The 16,937-nt window shown below is 43.6% G+C and overlaps 1 protein-coding gene across 5 annotated transcripts in view; it reads right to left on the reverse strand.

The window, feature by feature from the left end:
• The window catches only part of ARHGAP35 (Rho GTPase activating protein 35), a 114,659-nt gene that overhangs the window by 22,463 nt on the left and 75,259 nt on the right, over positions 1 to 16,937 (reverse strand). The window contains exons 4-5 of one of the 5 annotated variants that reach the window (XM_089902664.1): positions 10,155 to 10,220; positions 2,728 to 9,697 (exon numbers count right to left, since the gene is read on the reverse strand). The exons of 1 other annotated variant lie outside the window; for it this stretch is intronic. In XM_089902664.1, coding sequence (XP_089758790.1) covers positions 9,684 to 9,697; positions 10,155 to 10,220 — 80 coding nt within the window. In that variant the 3' untranslated portion in view covers positions 2,728 to 9,683. 3 more of the 5 variants (XM_089902665.1, XM_089902666.1, XM_089902663.1) reach the window with 3 other exon arrangements.

The raw sequence follows: 16,937 nt of genomic DNA on the forward strand, positions 1-16,937 counted from the left end.
CGGTGGGGGTTAGGGGTGCTGAATCTCGACACAGTTGAAAATCCGCCCATAACTTATAGTCGACGCTCCATATCTGCGGCTCTTCCGTATCGGTGGTCCAGCATCCACGGATTCAACCAACCGCAGACTGGGGAGTACAGCTGTACTTACTATTGAAAAAGATTTGAGTATAAGTGGACCCACGCAGTTCAAACTGTGTTGTTCAAGGATCAACTGCATAGCATTTTCCTGAGTTCTGTGAGTTGTTCTAATAAATTATCGAACCTGGGGGGAGGTTGTGGGAACCCCCGACTTTCTGGCCAAGTCAGACAGTGTTTGCACAGCCTAGGGACTGGCAACTGGCGTGGTGAAGTGAGGGTGGTTCTGCGGGACTGAGCCCTAAACGTGCAGAGCCTGATGATAACTCTGGGTGGTTAGTGCCACAACTGGGTGGCAGGACACCCGGCTGGTGTCGGAGAATTGACGTGGTATTGGAAAAGACCCCACACAGTTGGTGTCAGGAGGGAAGAAAACCGTCCCATGCAGTCAGAGAGGGGCTATTGGTGTAGGGCACCAGAGTGCACCAGGCATCAGCTGCCTGATCCCATTGCTCCATTAGCTGGCAGGGCCCAACTCATCTGTCTTCTTTGGGCTTCAAATTACCCCAGTGAAGGGAGGCGATGTGGCCAAAAGGGTAATCAATGGCTCTGGGTCAGAGTCCCAGCTCCAATCTCCATCTTTCTGAATCCCCTTTTCCTTTTCAGAAAATTGGAAATTATACCCTTCTCAGAAGACTGCTATGAGAATGGTATGAGACTCATGGAAACACTCAGCACTGGGCCTGGCAACGTGAGGTCCTAATTGGCACTTGGCACGTGTTCTCTCTTAATATGCACAACTACCCTTGCAAGGAAGCCAAGGAAACACAGGCTCAGAGAAGGTAAGGAACGTACTGAGGGTCAGGCCTGCCTCGCTGCCCACAGGTGCCGTAGAAGGCTCTGTGCCGCACGCTAGGGCTAAGTAAAGGGCATTTCCCAATTAGATTAAGCAGCCTGGGAGTTCACCAACAACTGTAGGAAATCAGCTCGAGAAAGAGTCTGGCCTTTTGTCCTGCTGTCTCCCACCAGGGCAACACTGTAATTTGCTCTCAGTTAGTTATAAAGCTGAAATATATGCATATTACTTATTCCGAACACTTAGCAGCCATTTTCCATTTACTAGTTTGGTGGGGTTTTTTGGAAGGCAGTTCCAGGAAAGACTGGGTTGGTGTTTTCTGAGGAATGGTACACCACACATCAAAGTGCTCACTGACGCTGGGCGTCTGTTTCTCACGGTCACTGTGAACACACAAGGGAGACAGATGTGTGCTAAGCCATCTCTCTGTGGGGAGGGATAAAACCGAGGGAGTTATTAAACTCCAGCACCCAGGAGGGTTGTCTATTTTCAATCTGTAATATGGAGGTGAGATACTGAAAATAAAGCCAGGAGCTAACGTTACCACTTTAAACGTTTTATTAGCTGCTATTACTTCTGTTTGTCCTGAGTATACGAGATCAGCGACTCTATTTTGGAAAGGGTCCAATGGGAGGGGATGGGCACACAGTAAAACTGGAGGTGGACTATACCAATTTGGGCCACCAAGTTGCATGGAATCACTGGGAAGCTATGAGGCCTCCTGTCTTGGAGAGCTGGGAAGAGAAAACTATTTGACCTAGTCTCAATCACTTCAATGCTACTCATCCTTCAAGTCCTAACAAATCCATCTCCCAGCCCTCACTGATCTCTCTTTTGCCAGCTCTAAGAGGTTTCGGGTCAAATCTTTTCATCTTTATTGGATCATAAACTCCTTGAGGACAAAGGTGTGCCATCATCCCCGCCTGCTCTGGATCATATGGTAGGTATTCCACCGACACTCGGCTGCACAGTAGTCTTTAACCTTTTGGGAGGAGGAGACGCCTCTTACTTTGATAACCTAATGAAGGCTGTAGGTTCTGGTGCATCCCCATTGTGCGTGCACGCACACACACACACATACAAGCTCACCAACAGCTGTAGGAAATCAGGGGTTCACAGGCCTCCAGAAGCCTATCCATAGTCCCTAGGTTATGCGCCCCTAAGTAAAAATAAACCCACACAGTTCTTCAAGTCACAGTTTCCAGGGGTTTGAGAATCTGCTTTTCCCCAATTTCCCTGCTCTAACCGTACTAGGTCCCTTAAACAACAAGTATTTACGTAAACTCCAAAGACAGCTCTTGGCGGCAGCAGCACCCTACAGCATTCAAAGGGAAACAAAATTTTATGCAATCAATTTAAGAGCCTGGGCAGGGAAAAAGAGAAGCAAAAAAAGCGATAGTGTAGACAGACTTGCCAAGAAGAGATCTTTAAGTGATCAATCCTCGAGAATTCATCTTGCGTCTAGTGACCATTTCCTATCTGCCTTAATCTAACTAATTTAGTACATGGGACAAAAAAATCACTTATTCCTTCAATAAATACCCAAGTGCCTACTGCACGTCAGGTGCTGTGCCTGGTGATGGCAAAGAAGAGACAGTCTCTGCTCTTGAGTTCCTCAGTGTAGCAGCGTTGCAGGAAACAAAGCAGCAAAGTGACAAAGACAATGAATGCAGAGTGGTGACAAGAGGGCTGCATACCAGTAGTAGACAGCCTACTGGTTCTGCCAGTAGTGACACCTTACCTTGCCTTCGGCAGGTGGGAGGGTGGGTATTCAGGGAAGGATTCCTGAAAATGGAGATAAACTCAGAAGCCAAATCCAACCCAAGAATACTTGTAGCAAAGAGATCTAACAATGGCACAAGTAGATCTTTTTCAGAGGGCAAGGAGAGAAAATTGATTGCTTCTTTGAGGCTGACAACACCCCACAGACAACAATTCATTCAACTGTTATTTAGACAGTCAAGCTCTCTGTCTTTACATCCTTGAAGGAAGAGTGTTCGCTAACAGCCTGCCCACTGCTGCTCAGATTAGCCTGGGTGTAACTGTTCACTTAGAGTCACAGAGACTCCAACACTGTCTCCGCCCAGCCTCTGCTTGCTCCTGGTAGCTGAACAACAGCTCGAGCAGCCCCAGGGTGCATCAGGGAGAAGAGAAATCACCAGGTAATGAGGAATCTTTGCCAGAGCAGGTCTCTGCTCTAAGGACCTCTGAACTGATACAGGCTGCAGTGGACTGAAAAATTTAAAGTGCCAATCCCCTGGGGTAAAACATCTATCCACTTATCCTCCATTTATTATTATCATAATTATTAAAACAGCTCTTTTTCTTTTTTTTTTTGGCCGTGCTGCGTGGCTTGCAGGATCTTAGTTCCCCGACCAGGGATCAAAGCCGGGCCACAGCAGTGAAAACGCCGAGTCTTAACCACTGGACCGCCAGGGAATTCCCTTATTTTTGAACTCTAAACTCTAAAGTGATTTATAGACAATTCTCCCAACTCAGAAAAGGTGCACCTGAATCCTCATGGCCAGCCGCACCCTCGGGACACCAAGTCTCCCATTAGCCCTGGCAGCCTGACCCACTCGCTTTCTTTCCCCCTGCTCTGCTGACTCGCAGCTCCCTTCCTTCTGCGCCCCTCTATTTAAGTATCCTACCTCGAAAGTTTCACATTCCCTGGACTGTTAGCAATACACCCTCTACCCCTCACACGAAGAACACAGGGAAATTAGTTCTCACTCAGATGTTGCAACCTTGCTCAAGACCTTAGTATCATATGCATCTTTTTACTTCTCCCTATCTTTAGATACAATTCCACGTTTCCACTGAATGGCACTTCTGAGGAAAGAGGTCTTCTGAACGTCTCTACACCATTCATTCATTCATAATCATTTATTAGAGCCCTGTGTCTTGGTTTGGAGGATACAATGATGAAGACCCAGTCCCTTCCCTCAAGGAACTTAGGATCCGTTGAGGAAGGAAGACAATCAGAGTCCAGAGTGTAAGTGCTCACAGAGCACTGCACAGAGCACTACAGAACACAGGCTGGTGGGCACTGGCTCAGAGGGTAGGCCAGAGAAGGACGCCAGGAGGGGACTCTTGAAAGGGAACGGCGAGTAAAGGTACCGCGGGTGAGACATATCACAAAAGCTTCAGAAGCGGCGTGCCGCTCTTATCTGTGCGGCTGAAGTTTATCATCGTGGATGAAAATGGCATGAGGTGAGGCTAGATGATGGACAGGGGCCGGTTTTGCTGGCAACAGCATTAAACTTTATCCTGGAGGTAATGGAGAGCCACTGAAGAATTTTAAACGTGGGAAGGTGATGTGATCTCATTTATTTTACAAAGATATTTGCAGCAGTGTGGCTAAAGGACTGAACGGACATGAGACCAGAAGGAGAAAGACCAATTACCAAGAGGCTATGACCATAAACCAGGAAGAGAGTGAGATTAATTGCAGCGGCAGGGGCCAGATTCAAGACCCACTCAAGTGGTAAAAAGAACAGCATCGATTGATTAGGTTGACTGATATGGGAAGGTAACAAGGGAGTGCCCTCCGAGAGCTTCAGCGAATTCTCTCAGATAAAAACCTTCAAACCCTGCCTTCCCACTGATGATAACAAGGGTTGATAAGCTTTCTCAAGAGCACCAAAATCCTTTTTCCAAATAAAATCTTAAACTGAACTTTAAGGGTGAAGGACCCAGAATCCTAGTGGCCTGTGTTCCCCGTTTCCACACAGAAAACCTTCCTTAGAATCCTAGGGACCCGAGACAGACAATCTGAAAACCCCTGTCCAAGTCTAAATGCCAGAACCTGACATTCAAAGGATTCTAGGGCAACACAGCTATGTGGTCAACAGCACCTCTCACCTCTACACCTGAATCTTGTTCAGTCCACCTTCCCTGCCTAGAAGATTCTTCTCCATCCTTTCTTTGTTACAGAATCCAACTTATCTTTCTGGCCAAGCCCCCAGCCCAGACAAGTACCAAGCCAGCTCAAGGGATTTCCTTCCTTCCCTGACTTCCACCTAACGTTTCAGCCTCACGGACTTGAGGCAAACTCACTGCCGTGAACTATTAACTATTAATTTCCTCTTCCATGTAGCTCTCTTTCCAATGGGACCTGGCCTTAGGCTCAGGTTCTCCTCAGCATTGAAAACGCCTTGTACTCAATAGGCCCAGATATTTACAAATTGACAAACTAATTCATTACACTTGACCTCATCAACCTTAGAAAGGAAACACAAACAACAGCAAGGCTTCCCCAGTGGCGCAGTGGTTGAGAATCTACCTGCCAATGCAGGGGACATGGGTTTGAGCCCTGGTCTGGGAAGAACCCACATGCCGCGGAGCAACTGGGCCCGTAAGCCACAATTACTGAGCCTGTGCGTCTGGAGCCTGTGCTCCACAGAGAACAAGAGAGGCAGCGACAGTGAGAGGCCCGCGCATGGCAATGAAGAGTGGCCCCCGCTTGCCACAACTAGATGAAAGCCCTCGCACAGAAACGAAGACCCAACACAGCCATAAATAAATTAATTAAAAAAAAATTTTTTTTAAAACAACTGCAATGACTAATTATGAGAAAAATGAAGAGAAAAAAATACAGAGACATCATGACCTTGAATTGAAAGACCACACACTATACACAAAGATGTTGAACTGCATTTTAAACATAAACCAAATAAAAATCTCAACGGCATGAGGACTTCCCTGATGGCGCAGTGGTTAAGACTCCATGCTCCCAATGCAGGGGGCCCGCCCGGGTTCGATCCCTGGTCAGGGAACTAGATCCCACGTGCATGCCGCAACTAAGAGTTCACATGCCACAACTATGGAGCCCGCATGCCACAATTAAGACCTGGCACAGCCAAATAAATAAATAAATATTAAAAAAAAAACTCAATGCAATGGTTAAATGCACTAAAGAAAATAATTCAAAAAGTCACATTAAGATACTTTTTAAAAGAAAAAAATAGCAAAACTATCTTTAAAAGATCCCATAAAAAATATCACACAGAGGCAGGCTGGAAGGTTACCCTGTAGACCTCCGTGGCTGCTGGGCGTATAAGCTAGGCAATGGGGATGTAGAAAAATGGAAGCTTTGCCGCCAACTACTTCCTTTACTAACTTGGTCTTGACTATAATCTTCACTACACTGAGAGCCCTTCTAGGGAAATATGAACTGTCTTATTCATCGTTGAACCTCCAGCACCTAACGGGAACTGGCATATAACAGGCTTTTAATTACTCTTTTAGGATAGTGTGAGGCTATAGAATATCCTGGTAAAGAGTTGAAAATGATTAATTCTACCAGTTATTAGAACACATTATAAAATAAGAATTCACAAACCATGATTTTGGTGTAAAAACAAGAGAGTGAAATCTGTAAAACAAACATCTTAGGAAAGACCCAATTTTTAGGATTTAATGCTTGATAAAGTAATTGTCACAAGACACAGGGGATGATACAAAAGGTAGTACTATGATAACTGAATAAAAATTTAGATCCATGCTTCATATTCGGACAGGCTACCAAAGACTTATCAAGACTATGCATTTCTGCAAGTTTTTGAGACTTTTATAGTCTCACCCTGGGTTCATGTTGGCTTATGCCTATTCTATCTTTTCAAAGAATCCACATATTGATCTTAAAACCCAGGTAAAATCTTCTTCCACTAAGCTCCAACAAACCACACCAACTCTTCTGCTGAACTGAAACTGCCCTGACAAGCAAATACTACCCTAAATCCAGAGGGTCAGCTGAGTCAGTCAGCAACTGAAAATAATTTTGTCACACAGTTTTTCAGTGGAGGTTGACCTATGGTGTAAAGGAAGACAAAGAAAGATGCCACCTGCTCAAGTATGCAAAATAAATTAGCAATTGAATTTTCTATTTATAGTAATCGCATCTCTGATATGACACATGGTGGTATTTGGGCAACAGGGTATCACAGCAATAAATCATTACTGAAAGCAGCTACCTCGGTGACACTACACTAGGGATATAAAAATCACCAACACTGTCATATCCTTTCAGGAGGTGACAATTTAGGGAGACAAGGTAAAGATGTGAAAAGTGTAATCAACTTAAAGATAATAAAAGATAAGCTATAAGGTAGAACATGTGACTACTAAGCAGAGTGCACAGACAATATTGGCACAGAAGTCCAGAAGAGGGAGGGCGAGGTCAACAGAAGTAAGGATGGCCAATCAGTGAGAAGGCATAATTCAAGCTGGATCGCTGATAACAAATTGATTTGCTGAGGCTGGAGTGGAGGAAGGAAGCAGAGGGTGAAGGGAAACAAAAGGGCAGACAGTAGTGAGGTGGGGTAGGGGCTTGGAGTAAGTCCAACGTGATGAGAATTTTCTACTGAGAGGGCCCACTTACAGAAGGCCCCGTCTGGTTCAAAATAAGGACTTACCAATTTGGTATCTCTTCAATATCATATCTGGAATGTCTTCCCCCAGCACTGTATTTACCAGTGCCCCCTTTAGAATAGACCGGTAACTACCTTTAACATTTCCTCCATGTGTCAGGGATGTTTAAGATTTAAGAGGTGGCCATTCTGGACTTTACATACTTACCTAAATTTGCATAAATCAATCTCTTGGTATTGTCAGGACACGGCCATGATAATAAGACCGTATTATGTTAAGAGGGCTGGCTCTTGTAATTTAGCCATTATTTCTAACTCATGATCAAACAGGACATCCCACACAGATGTGCTACTAGCACTAGCAAAGTCAATAGGTATGTGCATGCCAGCAAGTGCTCAGAATACATCTTAATCTCCGATCAATTTTTTGACCTCAAGGAAAATTTCTGACCACAGGAAATGCTCAAACAACCCAACTATGCTTTGACTCACAGAAAGTTTCCAGATAGAATCTCCATAGCAAAATAAAGCAATCCGGGATGCTGCAAATCCTGGAGTCACACACCACACAAAACAATTTCTTGGAATCCACCACTCCACCACCCTCCTAAAGCAGGCCAGGAAGGATAACACAGAAATCTGCTTCTTTTTTACTTTAAACAAACAATTTTACTGAAAAAGATACAATTATCTAAAATAGGGACTGGCCTGAAAACAATCAGAAATAAGCAGTGGCAAGTACAGATTAGGATGCAATGAGAAGAAGGCTCAAGGAAAGGAAATCATGAGTGAGAGGCAGGCTGGAATGACAGAGAACTGGACTTTTCCTCAGCTGTAAGCCTTCTGAGCTTGTCTTATGAACTGGGTGTGTGAGGCCTGTGCTAGGGTATTCCCAAACATAGCAGTGTGTGCTATAAAACCAGAAACTCCATTTGACACAGCAGCTGGCTCTCAGACACACCATTATTCTTCAAGGGCCTCAAGGTGAGAGACACTGTCACACATTCACAGCCTTTCCGAGTGCCAACGGCATCACTAGTCCAATATTGGCAAGACAGGTCAGGGCTCCAGAGCCAGCGTGAGGCTCTCAGGAAACCTCAGCTGCATCTGGCAGGAGAGGGAGGAAAGCCCTCAACTCTTGGGGTCTTAATCTATAAAACCAGAGTTGGACTAGATGCTTTAAAAAACAAAAAAACTCTCATTGAAGTATAATACACATTTATAAGCTTATAGAGAAGTGTACAATGATAAATTTTCACACACTGAACGCACCATGTAAACAGCACCCAGACCAAGATACAGAACATTTCCAGCATTCCAGAAGCCCCCTTCTAGTCTCTATTCCTCACCAAGGATAACCACTGTCCTGATTTATAATAGCACAGGTAAGTTTTTCTGTTTTTCTTCTTTATATAAACAGAATCATACAGTACATATTCTTTTGTTTCTGGCTTCTTTTGTTCCACACGTTCGTGAGATTCACCCATATCGCAGAGTTGAATTAGATGAGTTTTTGAAAATAAATTTATTTATTTATTTTTGGCTGCGTTGGGTCTTCGTTGCTGCGCGCAGGCTTTCTCTAGTTGCAGCGAGCGGGGGCTACTCTGTAGTTGCGGTGCGCGGGCTTCTCACTGCGGTGGATTCTCTTATTGCAGAGCACGGGCTGTAGGCGCGCGGGCTTCAGTAGTCGTGGCTCGCAGGCTCTAGAGCGCAGGCTTAGTAGTTGTGGCGAACGGGCTTAGGTGCTCCGCGGCATGTGGGATCTTCCCGGACCAGGGCTCGAACCCGTGTCCCCTGCACTGGCAGGCGGATTCTTAACCACTGTGCCACCAGGACCCTGAACTACGTGATTTTTAAGGCATCCTGAAATTCTAACGTATGGCCATTTTAAAAACATGTGCTACCCTTATACACTGAACAGTATTTTGGCAATATCCATCAAAACACAAAACGTACCCTTCAGTCCACTCTGGGGTATTTACCCTACAGATATATTTGTACACCTGTGTTTGAGTGTGCATACACATGCCTATAGACAGATATCCACTGCAGTACTGTTTATAATAAAAGACTAGAAACAATGCCCCTCAACAGCAAATAAATGATGATATATCCAGACCAAGAAATACTATGCAGTGAAAGGGAGGAGGAGGAAGCAGAAGCAGAAGAGGAAAAAGTAGCAGTGGTAGTAGTAATAAGTAGTTTATACCTACCAGTATGGGGAAATGTACACAACATGTTTTTTAGGTGGAAAAAAATAAGTCATAGGACAGTACGCTTAGTGCTGCTCCAACTGTGTGTAAACACATGGTGCACGTGATGTATTATGTATATGTATATGCACAGAAAATAAATCTCTGCAAGGGAACCACTCAAACCCTAACAGCAGATACCTATGAGGAATGAGAAAGCAACTTTACTTTTCCACTTCAAACAATTCTATACAGTTTAATTCTTTTAAGTAATATACATTTATTGTTAAACTTCTTTTCATACAATATAGCAATTACGTATAGAGTAAACAGTAAAAGGCCGATTTTCCAACACTACCCCTATCAAAAATCTCCCTCCTCTCCCAGAGCCACCTGGAAGGCACTCCTGAAACCCTAGCAATTTTCAGACATTTTTCACACCAAGTCATAAGCATATACCTTGACATAAGCACAGGTTTACTCCACCTTATAATGGGATCACACTACACACGTAATTTTGCAACCTGCTCTTCCCACCTTACAATAAATCACGGACGTACAGTCCCATATTGGCTAGATAAACCTTATCTTTTTAACATCTACCTAGAACTCCACTGTACAGATGCACTATTCTATTAACAGACATCCTTGTACATACCTTTGTGTGGACATATACAAACACTTCCATAGGACGATAAATTCCCAGAAGGGCCAGCGGCTGGGACTGAGAACGTAAGAGGTTTAAATTTTTAACAGATACTGCCAAATTATCTTTTTTAATGGCTATGTCTATTTACATTCCCACCAACAGTACACGAGTGCCCCAAATTCTAAGCATTCTGCCTTTGATTATTCTTAACAAGGAGTACCTATTTTACAAGAACAACAAACACTTAAAAAAAAAAAGGAGTAGAAACCTTTAGGTTTAGGACCTAGTGAAAAAAAGTCTTAAGTTTAACCTATTTTAAAATACTTAGAAGGCCAAAGAAAGCACCGGACTTACTGCTATGCACACATCCCCACCCACGAAGACTGCTGGTCCTCGACATTTTGATCAGAAACTATCAAGCCACCATGACTTCTGGCTGCCAAGGTCCATGCTACAATCAAGCAAGAGATGTATAGTTCCTGTGTTGCCATGAATCGTGTTTCTCTGCCATATCAAGACTTCCATTGTAAAATTATTTGGGCTTTGGTTCCTTGCTTCTAGGAAATGCCAAATGTTGTAAACAGGGCTAGCATTTCAAAGCACAGACAACCAGGGGTGTTATGCTAGTTTTAGGAAGGCAGGCATTTTTTTAAGTCAGCAAGGCCATTGTAGACAAGATAGTCTAATAAGCCTCCCATTTAAAAGTTGGGGACACTCAGGTCTTAAGATATAAAGATTAAGAGCCTGAGTTCTGGAATTAAATAGATCAACATTTGAGTTGAATCTGCTATTTATGAGTTAAGCCACTTTTGGGCAAATGACTTAATTTTTCTCAATACCAGCTCACCATTAAAATAGGAAAATAATAGTCTCTGCCTCATAAGACTCTATGGGAATTAAGTAAGATCATGCACAAGAGAGAAAAGCTCAGAACCTTTTCCCTCTGCAAAATCACTCAGGAAGTTCTATGCAGAGCTGGGCACAGACATTCCAATCCACTGGTATGCTAAAAGAAAAACGTACAAATTCAAAGACCAGAAATTCTAAATGGAACACTTGCCAACTCTGCTGATACAACTGACAGGTAGCCATGGTTGTCCTTAATTAGTACTTCTGTCATTGTCCCACTCTCCTTTCCTGGGAACAAGGAAGAATAAACTCCTTTGCTCCCACTGTGGTTGGGTAAAGTCATGTGACCAGTTCTGACCAGTGACTTGTGAGCAGAAGTGAGGTGAAGCTGAAACATTTAATTGCTGGAATGAGATCCTCCAGAAGTTTCTTTCCCTTCGCACCTAGCGTCGTTCAAGAGAGTGGCTGCTCCATCAGTGGGTCCCTGAGTGAGGACAGTGCAGAGCAAAGCTGCCAGAACAAATATCATAAATGAGTGGGGAAAAAAATCTTTGCTCTTTTAAGCCACTGAAATTGTAAGCTGGCCTCATCTGACTGATATACTATGGCCAGCTGGAAAAGAAGAATCTAGCTAAAGAAATGACAGCAATAATTAAGGCTGGGGTGAAAAATAAAATCTATTCTATAAAAAGGATCTTTCTTTATGTAGACTAAAGAATGAAAACTTACGAAATTCTCCATACTACAAGACCTAAGGAAGCCACAAGGGTCTGTGTGGGTCTGTTACCTACAAACTCACAGAGCTTCCTGTTTTGGTGACGGGACCGGCCGGCATTTACTCCTGCCGCACACACTGCCGGATCATAAAGGAGACATAGCTTTCTCAAGTTTCTCAGCAGAGTGATATATACACACAAGAAGATGTGTAACCAAGCACAGAGATCTAACTGAAATGCGCATAAAATCAGAGGGAGACAGAAATAGGCTAATGGAGAGAACACAGGAAAGGGTCTAAGCATATCTCTCTCACTAACCCCTCAAGCCGCTCCCTCAACAAGATCAGATTACCTTTAAATGACACAAATGCAGCAATTTCCCGACCAATGGTGGTGAGCAAGTTCTCAGGAGGAGGCAAAAAATAAGGGCTGCTTAAAAAATGAGTTTTTCAGAAAGCTAAATTTATTAAAGTTAGAAGACTGGACTTCATTTTAAAAAGGCAGAACGAAGACTTTACCCCTTTCTCCACTAGAGAACCACACAAAAGCAACCAGGAGAATGAGAAACAGAAACATCACGTCTTTGACAAAACTAGAGACATCTGTGACCCCAAACCCCAATATGTGAGTAAGAACCACCAAATGCTGTAAAGGTCAAACAAGGGTGTGGGAAAGCGATGAGAGAGAACGCCTGTTGTTACAGATGTCAGACAAAGCATGCAAGTCCACTTCTCAAAAGTAAATGCTTCATTCTAAGGGGGCAATACCAGCAATCCATTGTTTCTAACAGTGGGAACTGGCTCAGGGACTGGTGACTGAGGCTTCCTCAGACCCAGTAAGGCATGAAGAATCATATACACAAGTCAAACCTACAGGAAGCAGTCTGTCAAGGAGGTAGGGTGACAGGGAATGCCTGGGGCATTACAACTGCCATTTCCAGATGTCTGAGGGCAAGAAAGGCTAGTAGAATATTCAAGAAAAACCCCTCCTAGGCTAGCCCCTTCCCAAAAGAATTTTCTACAGACTGCTAGAATGGAAGGAATCACCTCATTCAAAGATGAATGACAATTTTATGAAAGGATCTAGCACATATTGAACTGTACATTTAAAAAATGATTGATGGTAAACTTTATGTTATGTACATTTTATCACAATTTAAAAAAAAAAGGAACCAGCACAAAACTACCAGCAAAAACACAAAACAAACAAACAAAAAAACCTCAAAAAACCCCACAAGAAAAACCAATTGCAAAGAACATTCATCCAAAAATGCTTCCATTAGGGACTTCCCTGGCAGCGCAGTGGTTAAGAATCCGCCCGCCAATGCAGGGGACATGGGTTCGAGCCCTGGTCCGGGAAGATCCCACATGCCTTGGAGCAACTAAGCCCATGCACCACAACTACTGAGTCTATACCCTAGAGCCCGCGAGCCACAACTACTGAGCCTGCAAGCCACAACTACTGAAGCCTGCGTGCCTAGAGCCCGTGCTCTGCAACAAGAGAAGCCACTGCAATGAGAAGCCTGTGCCCCACAATGAAGAGTAGCCCCTGCTTGCTGCAACTAGAAAAAGCCCGTGTGCAGCAAGGAAGACCCAACACAGCCAAAAAATTAAAAACCAAAAAAACCCCCCAAAATGCTGCCATTAGTAAATGAAAATATATTCCCATGAAATAAAAAACAAATGAACCACACAATCTTTTCTATGAAACAACGTGTAAAGCAGAGATACACTAAGAAAAGACAAGAGACAACAAAAGTAGATAAAACACTTAAGGGCAGAGCTAGGGAAGTAGAAGAGAAAAATAAATCTTTTTCCATTACAGAAACCAAAAACACATGGAAAAGAAACGACATTGGGCTTCCCTGGTGGCGCAGTGGTTGAGAGTCCGCCTGCCGATGCAGGGGACACAGGTTCGTGCCCCGTTCCGGGAAGATCCCACATGCTGCGGAGCGGCTAGGCCTGTGAGCCATGGCTGCTGAGCCTGCGCGTCCAGAGCCTGTGCTCCGCAGCGGGAGAGGCCCGCGTACCACACACACACACACACAAAATTGGTGAGTTTTATTATATGTATATTACATTTCAATAAACCCAACTGAATCATTTGAAAAACTATTACAAGCAATAAAATATTCAAGTAAGGAGTCTGGATACAAAATTAATACGCAGAAATCAAGTCTCCATCTATATAAACACATACCTATTAGTCCATTTCATCATGCAACCAAAAAAAAAAAAAAGCCACCAAGAGCTACATGAAGAAAAGTTTAAAACACTACTGAGAGACAAAAAAGAAAATGTAACATCATAAAGATATCAACAGTTAATGTGTGATTTAAGGGTTACAAAAGGCTTATTTTAAAAATTAAACAGATTCTGAAGTTCATACAGAAAATTAAACAAGAAAAGCCAAGATAATTCCAAAGTGGCTACCTATAAAACTCAGTCATTAAAACAGTGTAGTTCTGGCACATGGATGGATGGGTAGCTAGTTAGCTAGATCAAAGAGATGAGAGGGTTCAGAAAGACACTCCAATACATACTGGAATTCAGTAGTGTATACTGTAATATATACAAGTCGCTTTCAAATCAGTAGAAGGTGCAATAAATAATGCTGTCACATCTGAAATAATGTTGCATCTTCCACAAAATAAATTTCAGATAAAAATAAAACCATAAAACACTAGAAAAAAGCTATGGTAGACTTTCAAAAATAATCTTGGAGTGGGGTAACCCTTTCTAAGTGAGTATATCAAAAGCCCAGAAGCCAAAAGAAACAATAAAAAATTCAACTGTAAAAACAAATGAATAAATGAATTCTATAAAAAACAAAGATTATAAATAAATCAAACAATTAGATATCTGCAACTTATACACAGACAAAGGGAGTTTGCTAGTTCAGGGGAACTGGGATAGAAGGCTAAGAGGGAGACTTACTTTTTCACTGCATACCGTCCCGCATTTTACACCAAACACATGATAAAAAAAAATTAATAGAAGGCTAGCTTATATTTTGAAATCATCTTTCCTACTATGTCGAGGTTGATGAAGCATTCTCACTTTCATGAAATAACAGTCATAAAAGATATTTTTAAAAAATTTAATATCCTTGCTTGGCAGAACAAAAAGCTGGCAACCCTCTGTCACCCCCAGAACGCTGAGGGCAACAGTACTAGTCCACCAAATCAAAAAGTCTGGGAGCTGCTGTAGTTCTGATCATGATTAAATTGACAACCTCTTAATAGGCAAGATATGCAAGATGTAAGACCAAAGTTGTGATCACCCTGCTCCCTACCTGGGAAGGCACAGCTACCAATCCACCTCTAATCTTTTTTTTTTTTTTTTTTTGTGGTATGCGGGCCTCTCACTGTTGTGGCCTCTCCCATTGCGGAGCACAGGCTCCGGACGCGCAGGCTCAGCGGCCATGGCTCATGGGCCCAGCCGCTCTGCGGCATGTGGGATCTTCCCAGACCGGGGCATGAACCCGCGTCCCCTGCATCGGCAGGCGGACTCTCAACCACTGCGCCACCAGGGAAGCCCTAATCTTTTTTTTTTAAACGCTCATTCATTCATTCATTCATTCATCCACCTATTTATTTATTTATGGCTGCATTGGATCTTCGTTGCTCCACCTGGGCTTTCTCTAGTTGTCGGGAGAAGGGGCTACTCTTCGTTATGGTGCGCAGGCTTCTCATTGCAGTGGCTTCTCTTGAAAGAAGAGCACGGGCTCTAGGCGCGCAGGTTTCAGTAGTTGCAGCACACGGGCTCAGTAGTTGTGGCTCACGGACTTAGTTGCTCCGTGGCATGTGGGATCTTCCCGGACCAGGGCTCGAACCCGTGTCCCCTGCATTGGCAGGTGGATTCTTAACCACTGTGCTACCAGGGAAGTCCCCACCTCTAATCTTTATGGCATTATTAAATGGTCTACCTCACAAGGCTGCTGTAAAGATTAGATGAGATACAGCACCTAGCACATACCTATTCAAGAGTAACTGAAGGCCTTACTTCTACCTTTCAAATTATAAGACCAACACACCTCAAGACAAGAATAGCTGCAAAGTTTCATAATCTGAAAATACTTCTATGTGTCTCTTCTTTGATCTTCAATATCACACGCCATGTAGCATAGGTAAGGCAGATACTACCTCCATCCTGCACTGAAGAAATTAAGGATAAGAGAAATGAGGTGACTCCAGCTCCCCTGCTGGGTTCTCATAGTCTTGAACACAGGCATATCCCTCCCCCATTCTCATTTCCTAACTCCTAACGGCAGGGGCCCATGTTCTAGTCGCTGTCTTCTGGATTACTGAACATGCTCTATCAACATCCCCATGGCCTGAATGAGTGAGCAGCAGATCCAGAGCTCAGAGTCAGCTGTTCTGATGCCTGCCGTCTATCACCTTGCCACCACACCAAAATGGTTACTAGGCCCAGCCTCACAAATTTGAAGTAACTGAGAAAGCCTATTTGGATGAATAAAACATCTAAGCTAGTTTAAATCAGACTTTTGGGGAAAAAAAAGATGAAGGATGGTACCATCTGAATAGCAGTGTTAGAAGGTCTGTTTTAATAACAGCTAGAAGTCACTGGTGATTAGTATGTTGAGAGCTATAGAGAAGTACTTCTCAAATGCTCAGAAATAGTTGGTTAAAACTAAGAGAGTATCTGGATATATCAAAATACTGTTTTTATCAGCACCCCCATTTAATAGATGAGGAAACTAAGGCTTAGATGGGGTAAGTAACCTGCCCCAGATCACAGAGCTTAATGAGGTGGCAGGACTAAGCCTGGCATCCAAGCAGACTGACTCCAGGGGGTTGTTCTTTTCTTTTTTGGGGGGGGGGCTGCGTTGAGTCTTCGTTGCTGCACACGGACTTTCTCTAGTTGCGGTGAGCGGGGGCTACTCTTCATTGTGGTGAGCGGGCTTCTCATTGAGGTAGCTTCTCTTGTTGCAGAGCACGGGCTCTAGGTTCGTGGGCTTCAGTAGTTGCGGCACACAAGCTCAGTAGTTGTGGCGCACGGGCTTAGTTGCTCCGCGGCATGTGGGATATCCCCGGACCAGGGCTCCAACCCGTGTCCCCCTGCATTGGCAGGCAGATTCTTAACCACTGTGCCACCAGGGAGGCCCTTGCTTATATTATTTAAATGCTATGTAAGTCCTTTCCTTCAAGGATAGAGCTTCCTTACCCCAAACACAGGAAATATGAAATAGTGATGTCCAGATTAGA

The sequence above is a fragment of the Delphinapterus leucas genome, chromosome 20, assembly GCF_059928025.1.
Source record: "Delphinapterus leucas isolate spDelLeu-1000000601 "Yukka" chromosome 20, BTC_Dleu_Yukka2, whole genome shotgun sequence".
Lineage (NCBI taxonomy): Eukaryota > Metazoa > Chordata > Mammalia > Artiodactyla > Monodontidae > Delphinapterus > Delphinapterus leucas.